The following is a 16,683-nucleotide window of genomic DNA, read 5'->3' on the forward strand; positions in this document are numbered from 1 at the left end:
AAAGTGTCACATAAGAGAAGTTCTCAGCACCCCTCAGAAATGGAAACAGCCAACAGGGTAAATCATCTACAAGAAAAGGTAGTTATCTGCAGCAAAAGAGGAAAAAAATATTATAGGAGGGAAAACAATCTAAAAATGTTACATTCTAGCAATGTAAGCTGTGATGGCTGAAAGCTAAACCATTTGAACTGACCAACCAGAGGCTTGATCCAGACTGCAAAGTATGGAAGGCAAGCAGGGGTTACCCAAAGAATTCACTCAGACTTCTTTTGCCTTGCACATCACATAGTGCTTTTGACCTGCACAAAATAAGCTTAAAGTAATAAAGAGGTAAGATTCTTTGGTGCAGACGTTATTTTGTACCAAATTTGCACAGGAGTATAAAATTTCAAGCCACATGGAATCAGGACTACAGTCACCTTCAGAGAAGGTTGTTAGGGAAATCCTCCTCACAGAACCTGGTATCAGATGAGTGAATGCTCTGCCTATTTTCCTTTGCCATTTGTTTGGCCATTTCAATTTGCATTGAAATGTAAATTTAACATGAGGGTTAACATGAGGTCAAGATTTCATCAAATTTAACATGAGGTCAAGATTTCACCAAAACCAAAATCATAGTGGTTACATGAAAAATCATCAACCCAGGAGAAGAAAAATCCAAATTAGTCCCTTTCTCCTAAAGAGGAGGTTCTAAACTGGCCTGGCATTGATGACAACACCAAGACCAGATAGTTTAGTTCTCTAAAATGTTGGTCTTTTTTCCCCTCAGCCCCTAACCTGCATGCAGCAGTCTGGGGATCAAGGTATTAGAAATGAGGATAAAACAAATTATTTGTTCAAAGTCCTGCTTTGGCTTTTTGTGGCTTTAGATGTACATCCTTCACTGCACTGCTCTGTGATCTGTGGTGGTAGCTCAACTCCAAAGGAAAAACAAGTTGCAAAACAAAAAGGTCCCCCCGGGATCACACGCAGCAGTATTCAGCTCAATTACTTATTAAAGCACCGACACAGCATAGATTTTTTTTCAGTACATTACTTATTCAATCAGAGCTCCAACTCTCTTAGACTGATCCCTTAAGAAAAAACAAACATCTTTCCCTGTTTGTTTCCAGCTGCATCACAAAAGACTTTAAAGACTTGAGTCTGCAAAGAAAACTGTTTGTCTTTGGGTTGCTGTACAGCAAGAGCTTGTGGGTGAATCTAGTGAAGCTCTGATTGACTGCTGAGAGCACAGGGCCATCGAGCTGGGAAAGGTGTTTGGATTTTTCCAGGTAACTCCATGACCCACCTCCAATCTAGAGCAGGTTTACCTGTGTGGGACAGGAGCTGCAGGCAAGACAGCGAGGAACAATCTCTTTGTGGCAATCAAGGGTTTGGGTTTTTTTTACAGGAGGTGAGATCAATTTTCCATCAAGTTATTCTAGACTGGGAATTGTTCATCGGATATTTAAACACAGAAGCTGAACTTTCATCTAGGCAAGATGGGCATGCTGCGTTGCTCACCTTGAAGAGCAATAAGGTCCCCTGTGGAGGAGGGAGGGAATCAACCCCCATCAAATATTTCAAGGCAGAAGCTGTTGCCTCGCCTTTAGGTTTCTCTTAGCTAAGCTGTTAAGTTGTAGAATCACTGAGGTTGGAAAACAGCTCCATGATCATCAAGTCCAGCTGATGCTACAACATCACCTCTGCTCCAGAAAACCAGAGTACCAGAAGGTAGAGAAGCTGGCAAAAAGCCCACATGGTTTTGGAAACCAAAGGGCACCAGATCCTTCCATCACTTTCTTTAAAGGGATGTAAGAGCAAGAACCTGTGTTTCCTTGGTGAGCTGTTGTGCTTTCCTAGAAGGACAAAAATAAAAGAGTAGTAGAAGTCTTACAGCAGAATTTCTTCAAAGGACTTTTCAAGAGGGAGATTTATTGAGTCTTATTCTATCAGACACTAGTCAGTGAACATGTGCAACTTGGGTGAGCTGAAAAAAAAAGCTTGTCTATAAATTCTTGTACTCCAGACACTGTTCCTCAAAGGCCAGCCCTAATAAACCCATCATCAGAGCAATACTATAATTCAGTGGTGGCTCACTCTTCAGACCCTGCATCTTTTCTCAGGGGCTCCTGCAGCAAACACACTGTGCATCAGCTGCCCTGAGGACACAGTGCTTTAGTGCTAATGTGGGATATGTCAGAGAGCCCTAGCCCAGCCCAACAGGCAAAGAAGTGTCTCCTCTCCCTATCCAGAGAAGAGCTCAGGCCCAGAAAGTAGTTAAATCATCCAGACAATATCCTACAAGCACCACAAAATACTTTGCTAGGAGCCAAGATATTAACTAGAAATGTTCTACAATGTTCTATGAGCTGGGAAATGGGAGCTTTAATCTTCCCCAGCTGAGTAAGAAACTGATCTTGAGCCTCGCATTTCACAAGCAAATAAAGCCAGAAAGCTACAGGAGACAATAATCATCTCACCCTGACAAAACGAATGAGCTACTCAAGAAATTGTCACCAAAACTGCACAAAGCTGAAAGATGTAGAGAAGCCAGAGTTACTGAATGCTTTCCTTTCATCAGTCCTCACCAACAAGACCAGACCTCAGGAATCTCTGACCCAGGAGAGCAGGGTAAATGAATGTCAGGGGGAAGACCTTTCTTTGCTCATCAAGGGTCTGGAGAATCTCTCCTACAAGGAAAGGGTGAGGAGCTGGAGCTGTTCAGCCTTGACATAGACCAGGCTTTCCTTCAGGCTCTCCTCAGTGGCACCCACAATGGGACAAGAGGAATGGGCAGAAACTGATGCCCAGAAAGTTCCACCTGAACATGAGGAAGAACCTCTTTACTGGGCAGTGACCAAGCACTGGATCAGATCACTCAGAGAGGGTGTGGAGTCTCCCTCACTGGAGATATTCCAGAACCATCTGGACACAATCCTGTGCTGTGTGCCTTGGGTTAACCCTCTTGGAGCAGGGAGGTGGGACGAGATGATCCCTGTGGCCCCTTCCAACCTGACCCATTCTGTGTCTCTGTGACCTCTCCAAACCCCTTCCCTTTGTGGTTAACTTTGACATCAAGCCAACCAGTAACCTGGCAGAACTTCAGGCTAATGATGATGGCAATGCTGCTTAAACTGGCAGGCACTGTTTAACTTGCATTAATTAATCCTTCTGTATTTCTCTACAGCCTTGCTCAATGACAAAGCACCTGCTGACAGTGGAGGCCTGCAAGAAGTATTATATGTTTTAGCACTGTACCTTTGGACCCAGAATAATAAGCACATAAAAGAGATAGATGTGTATTTCTAATGCCACCTTTTAAAGCAATTGCTTAAAAGAATTCTGCTTTAGCAACTTGGAAATTTAATTCCTGACCTTCCTGAGTAATCATGCTAATATCAGAAGAAGTTGTAATTATTCAGTCATGAAGAAAAGAAGGTACTGTTTGTACTCAAAAGTGGAGCACTTAAATATAAAAGAGAGACCAAAAGAGGAATGTGAGTATTCCCTGGCCACTCCAGAGGTGAGTCATAGCAAGGGGGTCCCACTCTCAACAGGATGTGGCAGGGACAGGGAGAGTGCTCCTATGCCCCCAGAATGTGAAGAATATGAACTTGAGTCATCCAGCTCCAGCAGGGCACAATCCAGCTCTCAGTCAATAAAGAGATCCTCCACTCTCTACAATTCCCTGGCTTATTCCCAAGACACATTACAGCTTCTACAGGAAGGGAAGAGAGGCTTCAGTCATTTTCATTAAACAATCTTCTTTATTCCCAGGAGAAATTTTATCCTAAGGGAAAGATACCAGCTTCACAGAATGCAGTAAAGTGTTCTCACTTGCACAGGGATGTTCATTCAAATTCTGCAACTTCCATACATCTTTGCAGAAAGATCTCCTAGCTCACATTTTCTAAGATTTTTTCAGCTAGAGGCTACTTAATCTGGACTAAAATGTTTGAAGTGAAGCAGTAGCAACAGAGCAAGACAATCAAGCTGTTCTATTCAAGACCTCCAAGAAAGAAATGGGATATTGAGAGTGTAAGAAAAAAATTTATCTTCCTGCCCTGTTTGGAGCAGAGCATGACACAGAATTTCACAGCCATGACAAGGAGGAGGAAGAAAGAGAGTAACCCCAAGTTAGTGTGCAGAGGGACTGACCCTGCTTTCTGAAGCAGAAAAGAGGTGTATGAAACTTCCCATGTTTGGTCTCTTCTTTTTTTACAAAACTGATGTCAGGTAAAACATTGCACAGTCATGTCTGTATCACAGAAGATCTCTGTGCTTTCCATAATCTATAAACCCCTGCCATATCATGCTTTATCACACAACAGGCTTTCCATAGTATCCTGTGTCAAAAATTTCCCTTCTCAGAGGATCCCAGGGAGTCTTTAAAGACTTTAATCAGCCTCCTCCATATATTAAAGAAGATGGGATTAAGTCAGTGTGCTTATGCTTTCTGTGTGGGCAAAGATATAAACATCTCCAAGTCACAGATGAAAAGAAAGATAGTCTCAACATTTAGTCAAGAGAAATTGAGGAATTGAGATACTTTGCTAGACAGGTATGCAGAGGCTGGCATGCCAAACACATGGAATCAAAGCTGACAGAGATGGGTAGAGTGACTCACATAGACAAGGAACTTGACTTTGTCACCCAGCTCTCCAAAACAGCAAGCACAGTCTGAAAAGTACCTAAGAAAAATTGAGGCCACAAACACACAGAGCAATATGATGCTTTTAAAATCAGGTTTTCAATCACAATGTAATTTTTTCCCCACCAACACACTCAAACACAGACATTTAAAAATTATTTGTCTACAAAGAGGAACGAAATGATTTAAACAGCTCCAGTAAATTCTGAGCAAATCTCTTCTGATCTTCTCCTTGGGAGTCTGCTCAGACAACATATAAATTTTATTTGCTTCTATTTCACAAGACAAGAAGAGGCTGGGTTGTAGATAACCTTCTGTTCAAGCTCAGCATATCTTTTCAGAAGTGGACGATAGAGCTAAAAAGGAAAAAGAAATAAATATGTCTCATTGAAAAATTAGATTTTTAAATTACACTGTAGTTAAAAAGCATCTTCAGACATGAAAAATGCAGCATCTTCACAGGTACCTGAAGGTTTGGGCTGTTTTTTCCCCAATTTGCTCATGAAAACGCTGCAGAATTTTCCCTCTTTGAATGTCACAGTCCTTTTTACCATCGCCTTTACAGCTTAATTTTATGACATGCACAGGTTGTTCTTATTGTGACTGGGTTCTTGCAATAAGCAGAAGCCATTACTTCCAGCAGAAGCAGCTCAGCTAAAGTCACCTCTCCCAGTGTGACATGCCCCCTCAGTAATAGCTGTGCTAATCACCCAGGCAGAACTCCTGTCCTTGCCTCCCTCCACTGCCCCAGGATGGATCACTGCCTCTGTCCCCTCCTCCTCTGCCTCACTAATCACCCCACTGCACCCTCCAGCACAGTCAGCTGGGCCCTCCTTGGCCAATGTGCTGACCAGGGCCTTCTGAAATGCACCTCACACTCCCTCTCAGACTCCTGTACCTGCTTGAGCTGCTTCTCTACTCCACATCTTTCACAGCCACATCCTTTCCCATCCACAGGCTGCTCCATGGCCATGTTCCTTGCTCCCCAGGCCCACAGGGACAAATGCAGACCCAGCTTTTAGCCACAGCTACACCAAGTATCTGAGTAGCTTGTTTGTACTTTCCTAGCTAGAATTTTCCAGGAGTTTTTAGGTACAGTATTGTTACAACCATAAAAAGAAGAATCAAGACTCAAATGTGTTCAAAACCCTGGACTCAGACACATCCTGCACTTTCAGATATGGGTGAGATCCATGAGAAACCCTGAATAAATCTCTGCTCTAGCTCCAATCAAAACTGTACTTCATCTAGATCTTGGAGATGCACCTTTCTCCTTATCTCCTCCCTTATCTGTCCCTCTAATAAAACCAGCACTGTGACAAGCCATACCAGGACAGCTCTGCACATTTGCTGGCTCCAGCACAAAGAAGGGAATGGCAGGAGCCAGCACAGGGTCTGGTATAGGCTTGAGCAGTCCCTAGGAGGATGCCATAAGGTCACATCCCTGCCACAGTGAATCCTAGAGGCTGCCAGTCTGTCCACAAGCTCTCTGCACTGACTCATCATCAGGGCAGCCTCACTCCTGGCTCCAGGTTCAGAGAGGTTATAGAGCCATAATGAATCACAGCCTGCAAACTGAATTACTGCTCTCATCAGTAAGAGAGATCTAGCATTTCAATGTGGTTTATCCTTTTCAGCCAACAACAGTGTGTGTACAAGTATGAAAAATTCAGGAGGAAAATTTTTAGTTTCAGGTGTAAACTATGGGGATGTAGGAGGAGACCAGCTTCTCCCTGGGCAGGTCTCTGTACAGTCCTGCAGTAGCCTCAGTGTCTGTAACAGCCACACTTTCCCAGAATAAAAAAAAACAAACCACAAAGTTTTCTCATCTAGGAAATAAAAAACAGTGGGTTTTTGTTTTCTGTTTCAACTGATGGCAAAGTACCCAGTTTTTATGTTTCCCTTCTGCTGAATGATAGTTTAAGATAGACCAGTGAAAACTGGATTTATCTCTTCATTCCCATTTCCACCTTCCACAACAGCAGGTGGAAGTGACTTAATGGACACATTCTGCAGATGGATCTAGTTTTGACCAGATCCTTCCTTTTTACAAACCAGATGTTATACAAATTAAAGTTTCATTTCTACATTTCTATAACAGATTAAGTATAAGAAGGGGTAGAAGAGAAGGAGCATCCACAGCAAGTGGAAAGAGACACTGTTTGTTAGCTAAGATATCAGAAAATGGTTTTTAAAGCCATCTCACAGTGACTGAGTCTTACAGTGTCTTCCACTGATTAAAGCAGAGAATCCTACTCACTCCTGCCTCTGCAACAGACTCATTCAGTGACCCCAGGTCAGGCATTTAACATGTGTGTGCCCCAGCTCCTCTTCTCCACAGGACAGTGATACTGAGATCCTGGAGGTTTATGCAGATTTATGGGGTTAGAAAATAAAATGCACCACTATTATGAAATGTCACATTACTCAGCATGGTATTTTTAACTAACTACATGAGGGCCTGGAGGGCCCAGAGAAGTACACATATATAATCTTTTCATGTTCCCAAAGAACATGAAAATATTGCTCCCATTTCTGGTAAATATGCACATCAGAGTAAACAAAACATTGAGCAGGCAACTATGGCTATGCTGGGAGTATCAGTATTTCAAATAAAACCAGCTCCTCTATTCACTGAAGCATCTGTAATGAAGACTGGCTATTTCTTATTTCACTATTCTGTAAATTTGATAAGTGCTAAGTGCTTCTCAGCAAAGATTCAGCACAGCAAAGCTGCATTGGTAAGTGCAGCTTACAAAATACACACATTTACCAGAAGGCTGAGAAGTATTATTGTTAATACATCACTCTAAATTAAAATGTATCAAAATAAATGAACAACCACATTTACTGACACAGTTTCTTTTCCTGTGTATTGGACTTAAGCACTTAGTTTGCTAATTGAGAAAATTCAGGCATTTGCAATAAGCCTCTCAGCCATTGGTGTAAATGAATCCTGCATTATGGACCATATGAAAAAATTTGCAAACAAATAGTCAAGAATACTTCCTGTACTCTATTCCTGCTCTTTGGGGTAAAAAGCTGTGCAGTTCAGAGGGATAAGCAAAGCCTTCAATTCCTCCTCCTCAGGGAATTTGGCTGTAATACCACCAGTACATCATAGCTGATAAGTGCAGCAGTACCACAGGCTTTCCACAAGCAGTGTTTCTCATGCCAGCTGAGGCCTGGGGCTGGAGCAGTGCAGCTCCCATGAAACACAGAGAAAACCCAAACAGCACCAGCCCAGAGCATGGCCCGAGTGTGCACCCAGGTGTGTCTGTGGAAGGTGATTCTCCACGTCTGTCATCACTGAAGTGCCTCCACAGAACCTTGGGCAACTCCTCCTGTGCAGTTCTGGGAGTCTCTTTCCTGAGGCAATTACAGAGATGCATTCTTATAATTGAGGTCCAAAGGGAATAAAGGACTCTCAGTAATGCATAAAAACCCAAGGACATAAATTCCCTCTCTGCCAGAGCCTCAAACCTAATCTATCAAACCATGATATTTAATAAAAGTAATTACATGTATCACAACACAAACCTTATTATTGTCCATAATTTAATTGTCCTTGCTTAATTATGGCCCTTTCTCCAGCTTATCTTTATAGCCTACTCCACAATGATGACAGTACTCTGACTGTTTCATTTACAAACCCTAAACTTCTCTCCTGGGACAATTTGGTCACATTCTGACAGTCCCACAACTAAAGAAAATGCTAATGATTAATAATACATTATAAAAGGGAATAATTTAACTTGCCCTCTCTGAAAAATGCATTTGTACAATGCTACCTTGCTCTCTAGAGCAAATCAAATGTTTCATCCTGTTACTACATCTCACCACATTACCAGCCTATGTACTCAACTGGGCTTTTACTGTTTAGATTGTCCCTGCCACCTTCTAAGAGCAAAAGCAGCTACAAATTATTACTACAAGTGACAATCCACATGGATCCTCCTGTCTCCTGCAATGCTCTGTTAGCCAATCACTGGAGCAATTCAAAATTTACAAATCACAGAGATGATGCTGATGATTATCTAATTTTAATCTACCCAAGTACATTTAATCTACCCTGAATAGATTAAAATTAATCAGTCTCTCACAAACACTTTCTACTTTTGATATGTTCCTTCTTTTTTTTAAACCAAAGTCAAATTAGTCATAGAGATTTGCTCAAGAAATCAAGGGTTCTTTTATTTTTCAAATCATAGCAGTTGTTCATTATTCTTAACAGAGAAAGAATACTCATAAAGCAGAAACAATAAAACAGTGTTCTGAAATACTCTGAAGACTTCTCCAAGGAACCACACCTGAAACAATTACATTCTTTACTTCAGATATCCATTCTGCAAGCCCATCTTAATCAGTTTAAAAAATTATTGGCTACACAAATCACCTTAATCAAACTTCTATCAATACCTATTATATTTTTGTGGTTGTATTATTATTACCTACTTTGCACTAAATAACCAACCTAAACCAATTCTAGAAAACAACCTCCCCCCCTCCAAAATCTAACTCAACAAAATACAATTATTTTAAATCAATAAATAGGTCATTATAACCTTCCTGGGTAATAGGGTTATTTCTATAAATCCATCCACTTACAAGGCAATTCACCAAAGTCAAGAAAACCTGTTAGGTTTACATTTTCCCTTCCTGAATTTTTGCAAGATTAATACATCTCAGCAGAGTCAATAATGCAATCAAAAATCACACATCCAGAGGTAGTGAGCTGCTCTATGCCTTCTCCCTGCAAAACCCCACAGGACAATATCACAACCAATCTGGCACTGTCACACAGCTTGTATAAACACAAGTGACCAACTCCCAGACAATCATGTTCCCTCTCATGTTTTATTTTTGCTTAATTAACCAACTAGCCAACCATCCCTGTTTTAATAGATTACTAAAATAGATCTGAATTCTAATGCTAAAATAACAGATTATTTCTGTCTGTTAACATCTATTTATTGCTCTAGAATCTCCTGGTTATTTTTGCCATGCTTAGTGGTTCTGATTAATCTTTTTCCTCGGGGAAGAGAGGAGGCCCCAAAGAGGTGAAATAAAAAAAAAGGAAGGAGGATTAATCAGATTAACCCAGAGATGCCTGACTTGAGCTAGTCTGGTTGGGTGAGTGACCAAGGACTACCACCACAGTGGTTCCCACCAGAACACCTCATGACCCATTTGGGTATTGACAGAATTAGAAACAAGCTCAGATTAATACCATTATCCTAAAAAAATACTGTGAAATCAGGTTCAGCTAAGAGACTTGGGGTCATACCCACAGAGAGGGATTCATCCTCTTTGAAATGGTCTCTTCAAGGCACCATGGTCTGCTGCAGGACAGAGTCACATTGTTGCCAGGCAAGTTGGAACTTTTGAGACTTCAGTTTCCACTAACTACTGATTCATGGCCCACCACAAGCCCTGTGTTCCCTATCTTGTGACTTTATTCTATTTTACCTGCCCATCAGTTTAATTGAACTAGAAGAGCTGCTTTGTGTGCCCTGCCCTTGCTTTTTAAAATCACATTCATTATCACAAATGATCCCTCAGAAATCAAAGAGAAGCTTTTTGCATTTTTGGTTCCTGGAAACCCCTGCTGTGGGCATAGGCCTTGGCAAGGAAGGAGAAGCTACATCAAACTGTTCCATCTGACCTCTGTCTATAGGAGGTTTTCCTCTCTCCAATGATCTAACACATTGTCTCCAACCTATACCAGGAAGAAAGGATAAAACCAGAGCAGATTGCTGTGTTATGACCTGTTTTTTCTCCACCCTGCCAAGATCTAGCTGTAGCTGTCCAAAAAATGTAAAGAAGTGGTTGGGGGAATTTCACATTGGTGAGCCAGACTCTTTCAGAAGAGCTCCTCAGCAAGACAGGACTTAACCTCGGGATGACTTTGAAGTTTATAAAAAGAACTATCATTTAAGTGAAAGGCTCTAACCTCAACAGAATGAAATTGGATGGACAGGGAGATGCAGCTCTGTATGAAACAGAATCAAACTGACTCATTGCATTATGAATTTTTGCTGCACTGTTCATGCTAGCACACTGTATTACTGACAGGCCCTCTGGCTTTCTGCAGTTTCACAGCCATGAAACTAGCCAGGGAATCCACCATCAACTGCAAAATTATAAGGCAAGAAGAAAAAGAAATGGTGTGGAATATGTAATTGCAAGAAGCTGATTTTAATGGAATGAAGCTGGAAAGCTAAGCTAAAGAGCAGGAATGGCTACTCCTTCCCATGGTGCTTGGCCACTGCCTCCCTGTCATTCATTCCTATCTACCAGGGCAACAATTCACCACTGTACATCATTTAAAACCAATAAAAGATATGTGCAAGGAGAGCCAGGTCTAACCATGTGGAAAAGGAAAGTATTGAGAAGGAGATAATTAACTCTTTTAGCTTCCAGGCCATTTTATGCAGAGAGCAAAGCAGAAAGAGGGAGCTGAATTCCCCAGTGATCTCTCCAGTCGGGTTTGCTTGGCCCCTGCAGGGGTGCAAGGTGCTTGCAAGGCCCCTGTGAGTGACAGCTGTATTCTCTGCCCTTGAGTTTTATAGCTGAAGCAGCACCAGGGGGTCAGAAGCAGGTCTCTGAGCACTCCCCACCTCCAGCCCAGCTTTTCAGCACACAGCATTTTGGGGAGAAACAGGGCAGCGACGTGAGGTTGAATCAGACACCAGGGAGCTGCTCCTGTGCTGTGCTCCCTGCAGAGAGCTTCAGCTGCAACACACGTGGCACAGGCCACTGCTGTTAATTATTTTATCTTTTAAAATGAGGGGGGAAGGTTGAGTAAATGAGATCAGATCAATCAAGTTTAAATTATTCAATGTCTTAATATTTCTGAAGGGGACTTCTATTCGATTACCGAGCTCCTCCATCTCAGTTAATAATTAAATAATATGCTGGCAGGCACAATGCAGCATGATCATTTCTATTATTACTCATGATGATATCTGGTGCTCCTCTACACATGTAGCTGGGAGTTAGTAGTTTTGGCAGATCATTAATTTCCCAGTTTAAATAAAAGCTTTAAAACCTTGTTGCCTGCAGTTAGGCCACTTCCAAATCTCATAAATGGTAGAGTGTGTAAGGCTGTGCTGATGTAAAAGAAGCTTTTGCACAGCTGAAGACCTTGGTGGGATTCACCTTTGTTATTTAAACATGTGTTCTCCAGGAATCTTGCTATATTGTATTGTTTATTTATTACTGTGCATTATATTTGAAAAGCTGTTGTAAACTAAAGCCTTTGGCTGGGTGTGAGACGTGCAGGGCTGCACTGGAGAGCCTGAGACAATGATTCCTTCCTTGGTTTTACAAGGGCTGGAATCACAGAGTTACCAGCAATGACTCTCTCCTCTGCTTTGTCTACGTGGGCCATAAAGCACAAACCTCACCTTCAGACGTGCCAAAACTCACAGGATGGGCACAGGACCAAAGAGCTGTGCCCACTGAATCCTCCCAGCTGCCATGGTTTCAGAGGAGCTACCAGTGATTACATACAATTGTGAGCACTGTTTACAAACAGGAAGGGGTTTTGGAGATGTTTTCCAAGAAGCCAGAAAGCACAATCACCACCCTTTTGTCCATGCTGCTTGCTGCAAACAAGTCCAGATTATTATTTTTTCAGTATTATCAGTTACAACCTGACTGACCTATATTCAAATTCAATCTATTTTATATTTTTTTCTGTCCCTTAAGGAAGATATCCTGCTTTCTGATCACACCTTGTTAGGAAAATTCATTCTCACAGACCTGGATGGTGGGATCAGATTATTGCATCATTACAACACCAAATACCCCTCAAAATCAAATCTGTCTTTACAACAAGGAATAAGAACTGTGTAACCAAGAGTTTCCTAAATTAATTTATTTTACCAGAAGAATTAGCAAACCACTACATTTTGAAGCAGACAGGAAATGAAAAGAAAAATGGTATTTCCAAACTTGCTCACCTCCTCAGCCCCTGGGGTGGGTGTAACAGCCAATCTGGGCTCTGGTGCCAATTTCACAACATCAGCCAAGGGCACATTCCTCTCAGCTACAAGTCCTGCAATAAGAATCACAATCGTGATCAATACAAAAAAACACCATAGGGGTGTGCCTTGACTCCCTGGCAAATTAATACATTATATTGATCTTCCCTGGTCAGGTCAGCATTCAGGATTGAAGGATAAATGGCAGAAGATCTTACATTCCTATGAGCTAGCCTGGGAAGCGGGGACTCCGTGATTGAGTTTTTGCCAATCACTCAATTCGTACCCTGGGGAACAGGTAAGCAGCAGAAATGCTACTCAACAATATCAGTAATTATTTATGGTTACAACAGTACAGTAAACAGCAGTGAAAATAGGTGGAAGCAAGGGATTCAAGGACAAAATGTGACTAAACATAAAAATGAAGAGAAATGAAAACACTTAAGAAAATATGCTACAAATTATGAAATATATTTATATGTAAGGAAGCAGAATAATAGGGGAGTTCTGCTATGATAGCATTTTGCTTTGTGAGCAAATCACAAAGCATTTCAGGAGCTCCCTGCACACCTGCTAAGAACCCCAGGCTAACTGCAAAACACCCCAGATGCACATTGCAATATTATTAAAGAGCCCTTGCCATCAGCATTTCATTTATATTAGCAAGTCCCCATTTTTCCTCAATTCCTTTGCCTGGCCAAGAGTGAGGCAGCTGAAAGCATCAATCAAAAATGCCATTTAGGAACACACACAGCAAACACCCTGGGGTTTGGCTGGCAGAGGATGTGAGCCCAGGAGTCCCTGCATCAGCACAGCAGCCGAAATCCTCGCTCAAACGCTCTGTCAGCCAAGCCTCCACAGCTCATATGCCAAGCTGGCAGAGGGAATACACATCTCACACACAAAATATCTGCACAAACTTTAATGGTGGCTCCACATTTCACATGCATTCGAGGGCAAGGAATCTGCCTGCAGCATTAAGTGCTGGGAGGCTTCTGAAGCTGAAGGCAAAGTTTGAGTATAAAGAAAAACAGTTTGGAAACTCAACCCACAAGGTGCAAAAATGGTCCCATTGTGGCATCAAATATAAAGATAATCCAAGTGTTTCCACTGTCCTACAAAAGCCTGCTTGGCCTGACAGAATCCTTGTGCCTTTTCTGGAGATAAAGAGGAGAGCATGCTGTGTGCATTAAACACACCAATTCAGGTTTTGGTCGTGCAATTTTCTGTGCTGTTTTCAAATGCAAGAGATCATGTAGTCTTTAGATGCTATAATGTGACAGCAGAATTTGCTTCTAAAATTAAAACTTGGCTGATTTCTTCTGATGGTTGGTGCTATCTTTTCCATGCCTGTTACAATCCCATGGTCTTACATGAACTTTTTGAAAAGTTACCCATGTCTCAAGGCCCAAATCCTAAAGATTTAAATTAAAAAAAATGAGGCTAACTGAAGTTGACCTAAACAAGGACTTCCACACTCCTTTAATTGTTTAGTTGTAAGATATTAGAAACCATTTTAAAATATATGTATAAAAATTCATGGTTGGGATTAAAATCTTAAATAGCTGATGGTCCATCCTTAACACACACCCACATGCATTAATTAATAAGTTCATTAACATGTAAATCCTGGGACTTGGACTGTTATATTACAGTGAGTGATGTAGTACAACAAGCAAGATGACTGGCCAACCTAAGAGTATCCCAAGATTCCTGCTTTTACAAGAGAAAGTGCATGGAGCCCAGTACACCTTGCAAATAATTCAACTTGATGTTTAAAAGCTGGAAGATAAATACAGGTTTAATATTAGCCAGCAGTATTATAGGTCTTGTTGTCCTTGCCCTCAATGATCTTCTTTGCTGGGATCAGCCTTTTGTTTGGTTTGGCCATTTCAGCATCCAGTTTACAGCCCAGTCCCCAGACTGGGGCAGCAGGCTGCACCAGCACCTTCAGTTGGCTGTATTCTTCCATGGGTGTAACAACACAACATGTGAAGGTCCTAGACCCTCCTTGAACAGTGCCAAACTTCCCACACCCCATCCCTTGGTTGAGAAGCAGCCACCAGGCTTGGAATTACAATGTAAATTATATTCTCTGCCCTAATCCAAGTGTACTAAGAGCAAAAATCCCTCTTTGACCTGTGTGACCTTCCAGTCAGATGTGCACAGCTTTACTCCTCCCTCATGCCCAGTAACATTAATCCCAAGTATTATCCAAGTGAAATTAAATTCCCTGACTGCTCACAAGAGTCTCCTGGCAGCCTTACCATGGATTGCTCTGTAAGCACTTCCCAGACAAGCAGAGTTGGCCGTGTCGATGGTGAACACGGGCGCGTTGAACACGTCGGACAGGACCTGAGGGGCACCAAAGCATCCGTGAAACACAAAGGGAAAGGAAAAATCCTTCATCACTGCTCAGGAAAACAAGCAGCTGTCCCAAGCCCCAGCCAAGCACTCAGGAACCCATGGAAAGAAGCACTGCAGGCAACAGTGAGGCCTGAACTTGTCACACCACAGGGTATTGGTAATTCTGAGCTACAGATGTAACTTTAGCCGGGAAATAAAGTCCCATTTCTCTCCAGATCTCTTGGTTACAGTCCAGAGGAGCCCTGGTTCAAGCATCATTCCTCAAAAGCTCAGTTGCCCTGCTAAAGGCTTATGTCAGGGCAAGGAGAGCTGCTCAGGAGCCCACAACTAGAGCCTGTTTGCTTCCATCCTGTTAAGGCTGATTCAAGTGGGAAGGAAAGAGAGAAGAGGAAGGAAGGAAAGAGGAAAGAGAGAAGAACCAGTCACAGCTCCTCAGTTCTAAACTTGGATAAAACCAAACTTCCAGCAACATGAAGGCCTGCTAAGCCTTTCTTCATCTCCACCATTCCCATGCTATTAGGGTCAGCAGGGAGAACGCCACAGGAGCTGATTACACAGTCTCTAAATTTACCAGTTTTCCTGTTTTTAAGGCAATCTTAGCTATGAAGATATATTGAGACATTTGGCTTGAGTAATACAAATAAAATTTTACAGGCAAAGAAATTATTATGGTACCCAACAGATACTAAAGTTATTCCACCACACATCGTTCTGCATTGAAACCAACACCATCAGCATCTCACATCTGCTCTTCCCCACAGTTTAGGTTTAGAAAAATAATACAGAATGGGAAAAATTAAGATATATTTGGATAGGGGCATAGGAGGTTTAATAATTCCTTTCCAAAAACATTGTCAACAAATGCTTTCCATTTTGGTTTCATCACTTCTAGGACTGCAAGTGCCCCTCAGGCTGAGCAATGCAAGAAGCAGGAAGCAATTCAGATGTCAGTTGAGTCTAAAATAAAGCTAGAATGCCCAGAATTCCAAACCATTTGGATTAGTGCAAGACAACCCTGATCCTGGAATTTATAACCCTGCTGGGGATGGACCCCAGGGCTCCATAAAAGAAGACTAAGAAATTCAATCCATATCACCTATAGAAATATATAGTACCTGCTATTTCTAAAGTATTTTTCTTTCTTTGAAATTTTGTGGAGACTCTTCAAATCAAAACCTTTGAAAATCACTGATTTTCACAATTTAAATGAAAGTGGCTGTTTGCTAACTAGAACCCAGTGGAAGCCTGAGCTTATACACTTAAAGCTGCTTCTGGTAAGACAGAAAAGTCAGGTTTGGCTAATTTCATTTGCAAGCAAGCATTGAGCAGCACATGAGTTTCAATGCTAGAGAACAAATGAAAAATAAATCATGGTAATCTGTTAAAAAGTACTCTGGAAATGGTAAGGTCACAGAGCTCTAGTCCCACTGCCCATCCTACCAGCCAATGCTACCACTTTGTTTCAACACATTCCCCACTTATATCTTCACCTCATCTCTAGCAAGAATTTCTTAAGTCTAAATTGCACAATCTTTTGAACAACAATTTTTTTTGTATCTCTGAGGAGCCTCATACAATGCAGCTCTACTCTACACTGATTGCAAAGTGCTGCAATACTACAAAAAACATTTTAATAATTTAGCAAATAACATTTATTTACCATGATTATAAAATAAAAATTATTCAAAGTTCATA

At 41.6% G+C, this 16,683-nt stretch overlaps 1 protein-coding gene across 1 annotated transcript in view; it reads right to left on the reverse strand.

The window, feature by feature from the left end:
* Positions 1-4,713: 4,713 nt before the first annotated feature.
* XYLB (xylulokinase) overlaps positions 4,714-16,683 on the reverse strand; it is an 82,921-nt gene continuing 70,951 nt past the window's right edge. Inside the window, exons 17-19 of the mRNA XM_054639079.2 lie at positions 14,889-14,976; positions 12,601-12,695; positions 4,714-4,989 (exon numbers count right to left, since the gene is read on the reverse strand). Coding sequence (XP_054495054.2) covers positions 4,906-4,989; positions 12,601-12,695; positions 14,889-14,976 — 267 coding nt within the window. The 3' untranslated portion in view covers positions 4,714-4,905. The remainder of the gene's footprint in view (positions 4,990-12,600; positions 12,696-14,888; positions 14,977-16,683) is intronic.

This window comes from Agelaius phoeniceus, chromosome 1 (assembly GCF_051311805.1).
Source record: "Agelaius phoeniceus isolate bAgePho1 chromosome 1, bAgePho1.hap1, whole genome shotgun sequence".
Classification (NCBI taxonomy): Eukaryota; Metazoa; Chordata; class Aves; order Passeriformes; family Icteridae; genus Agelaius; species Agelaius phoeniceus.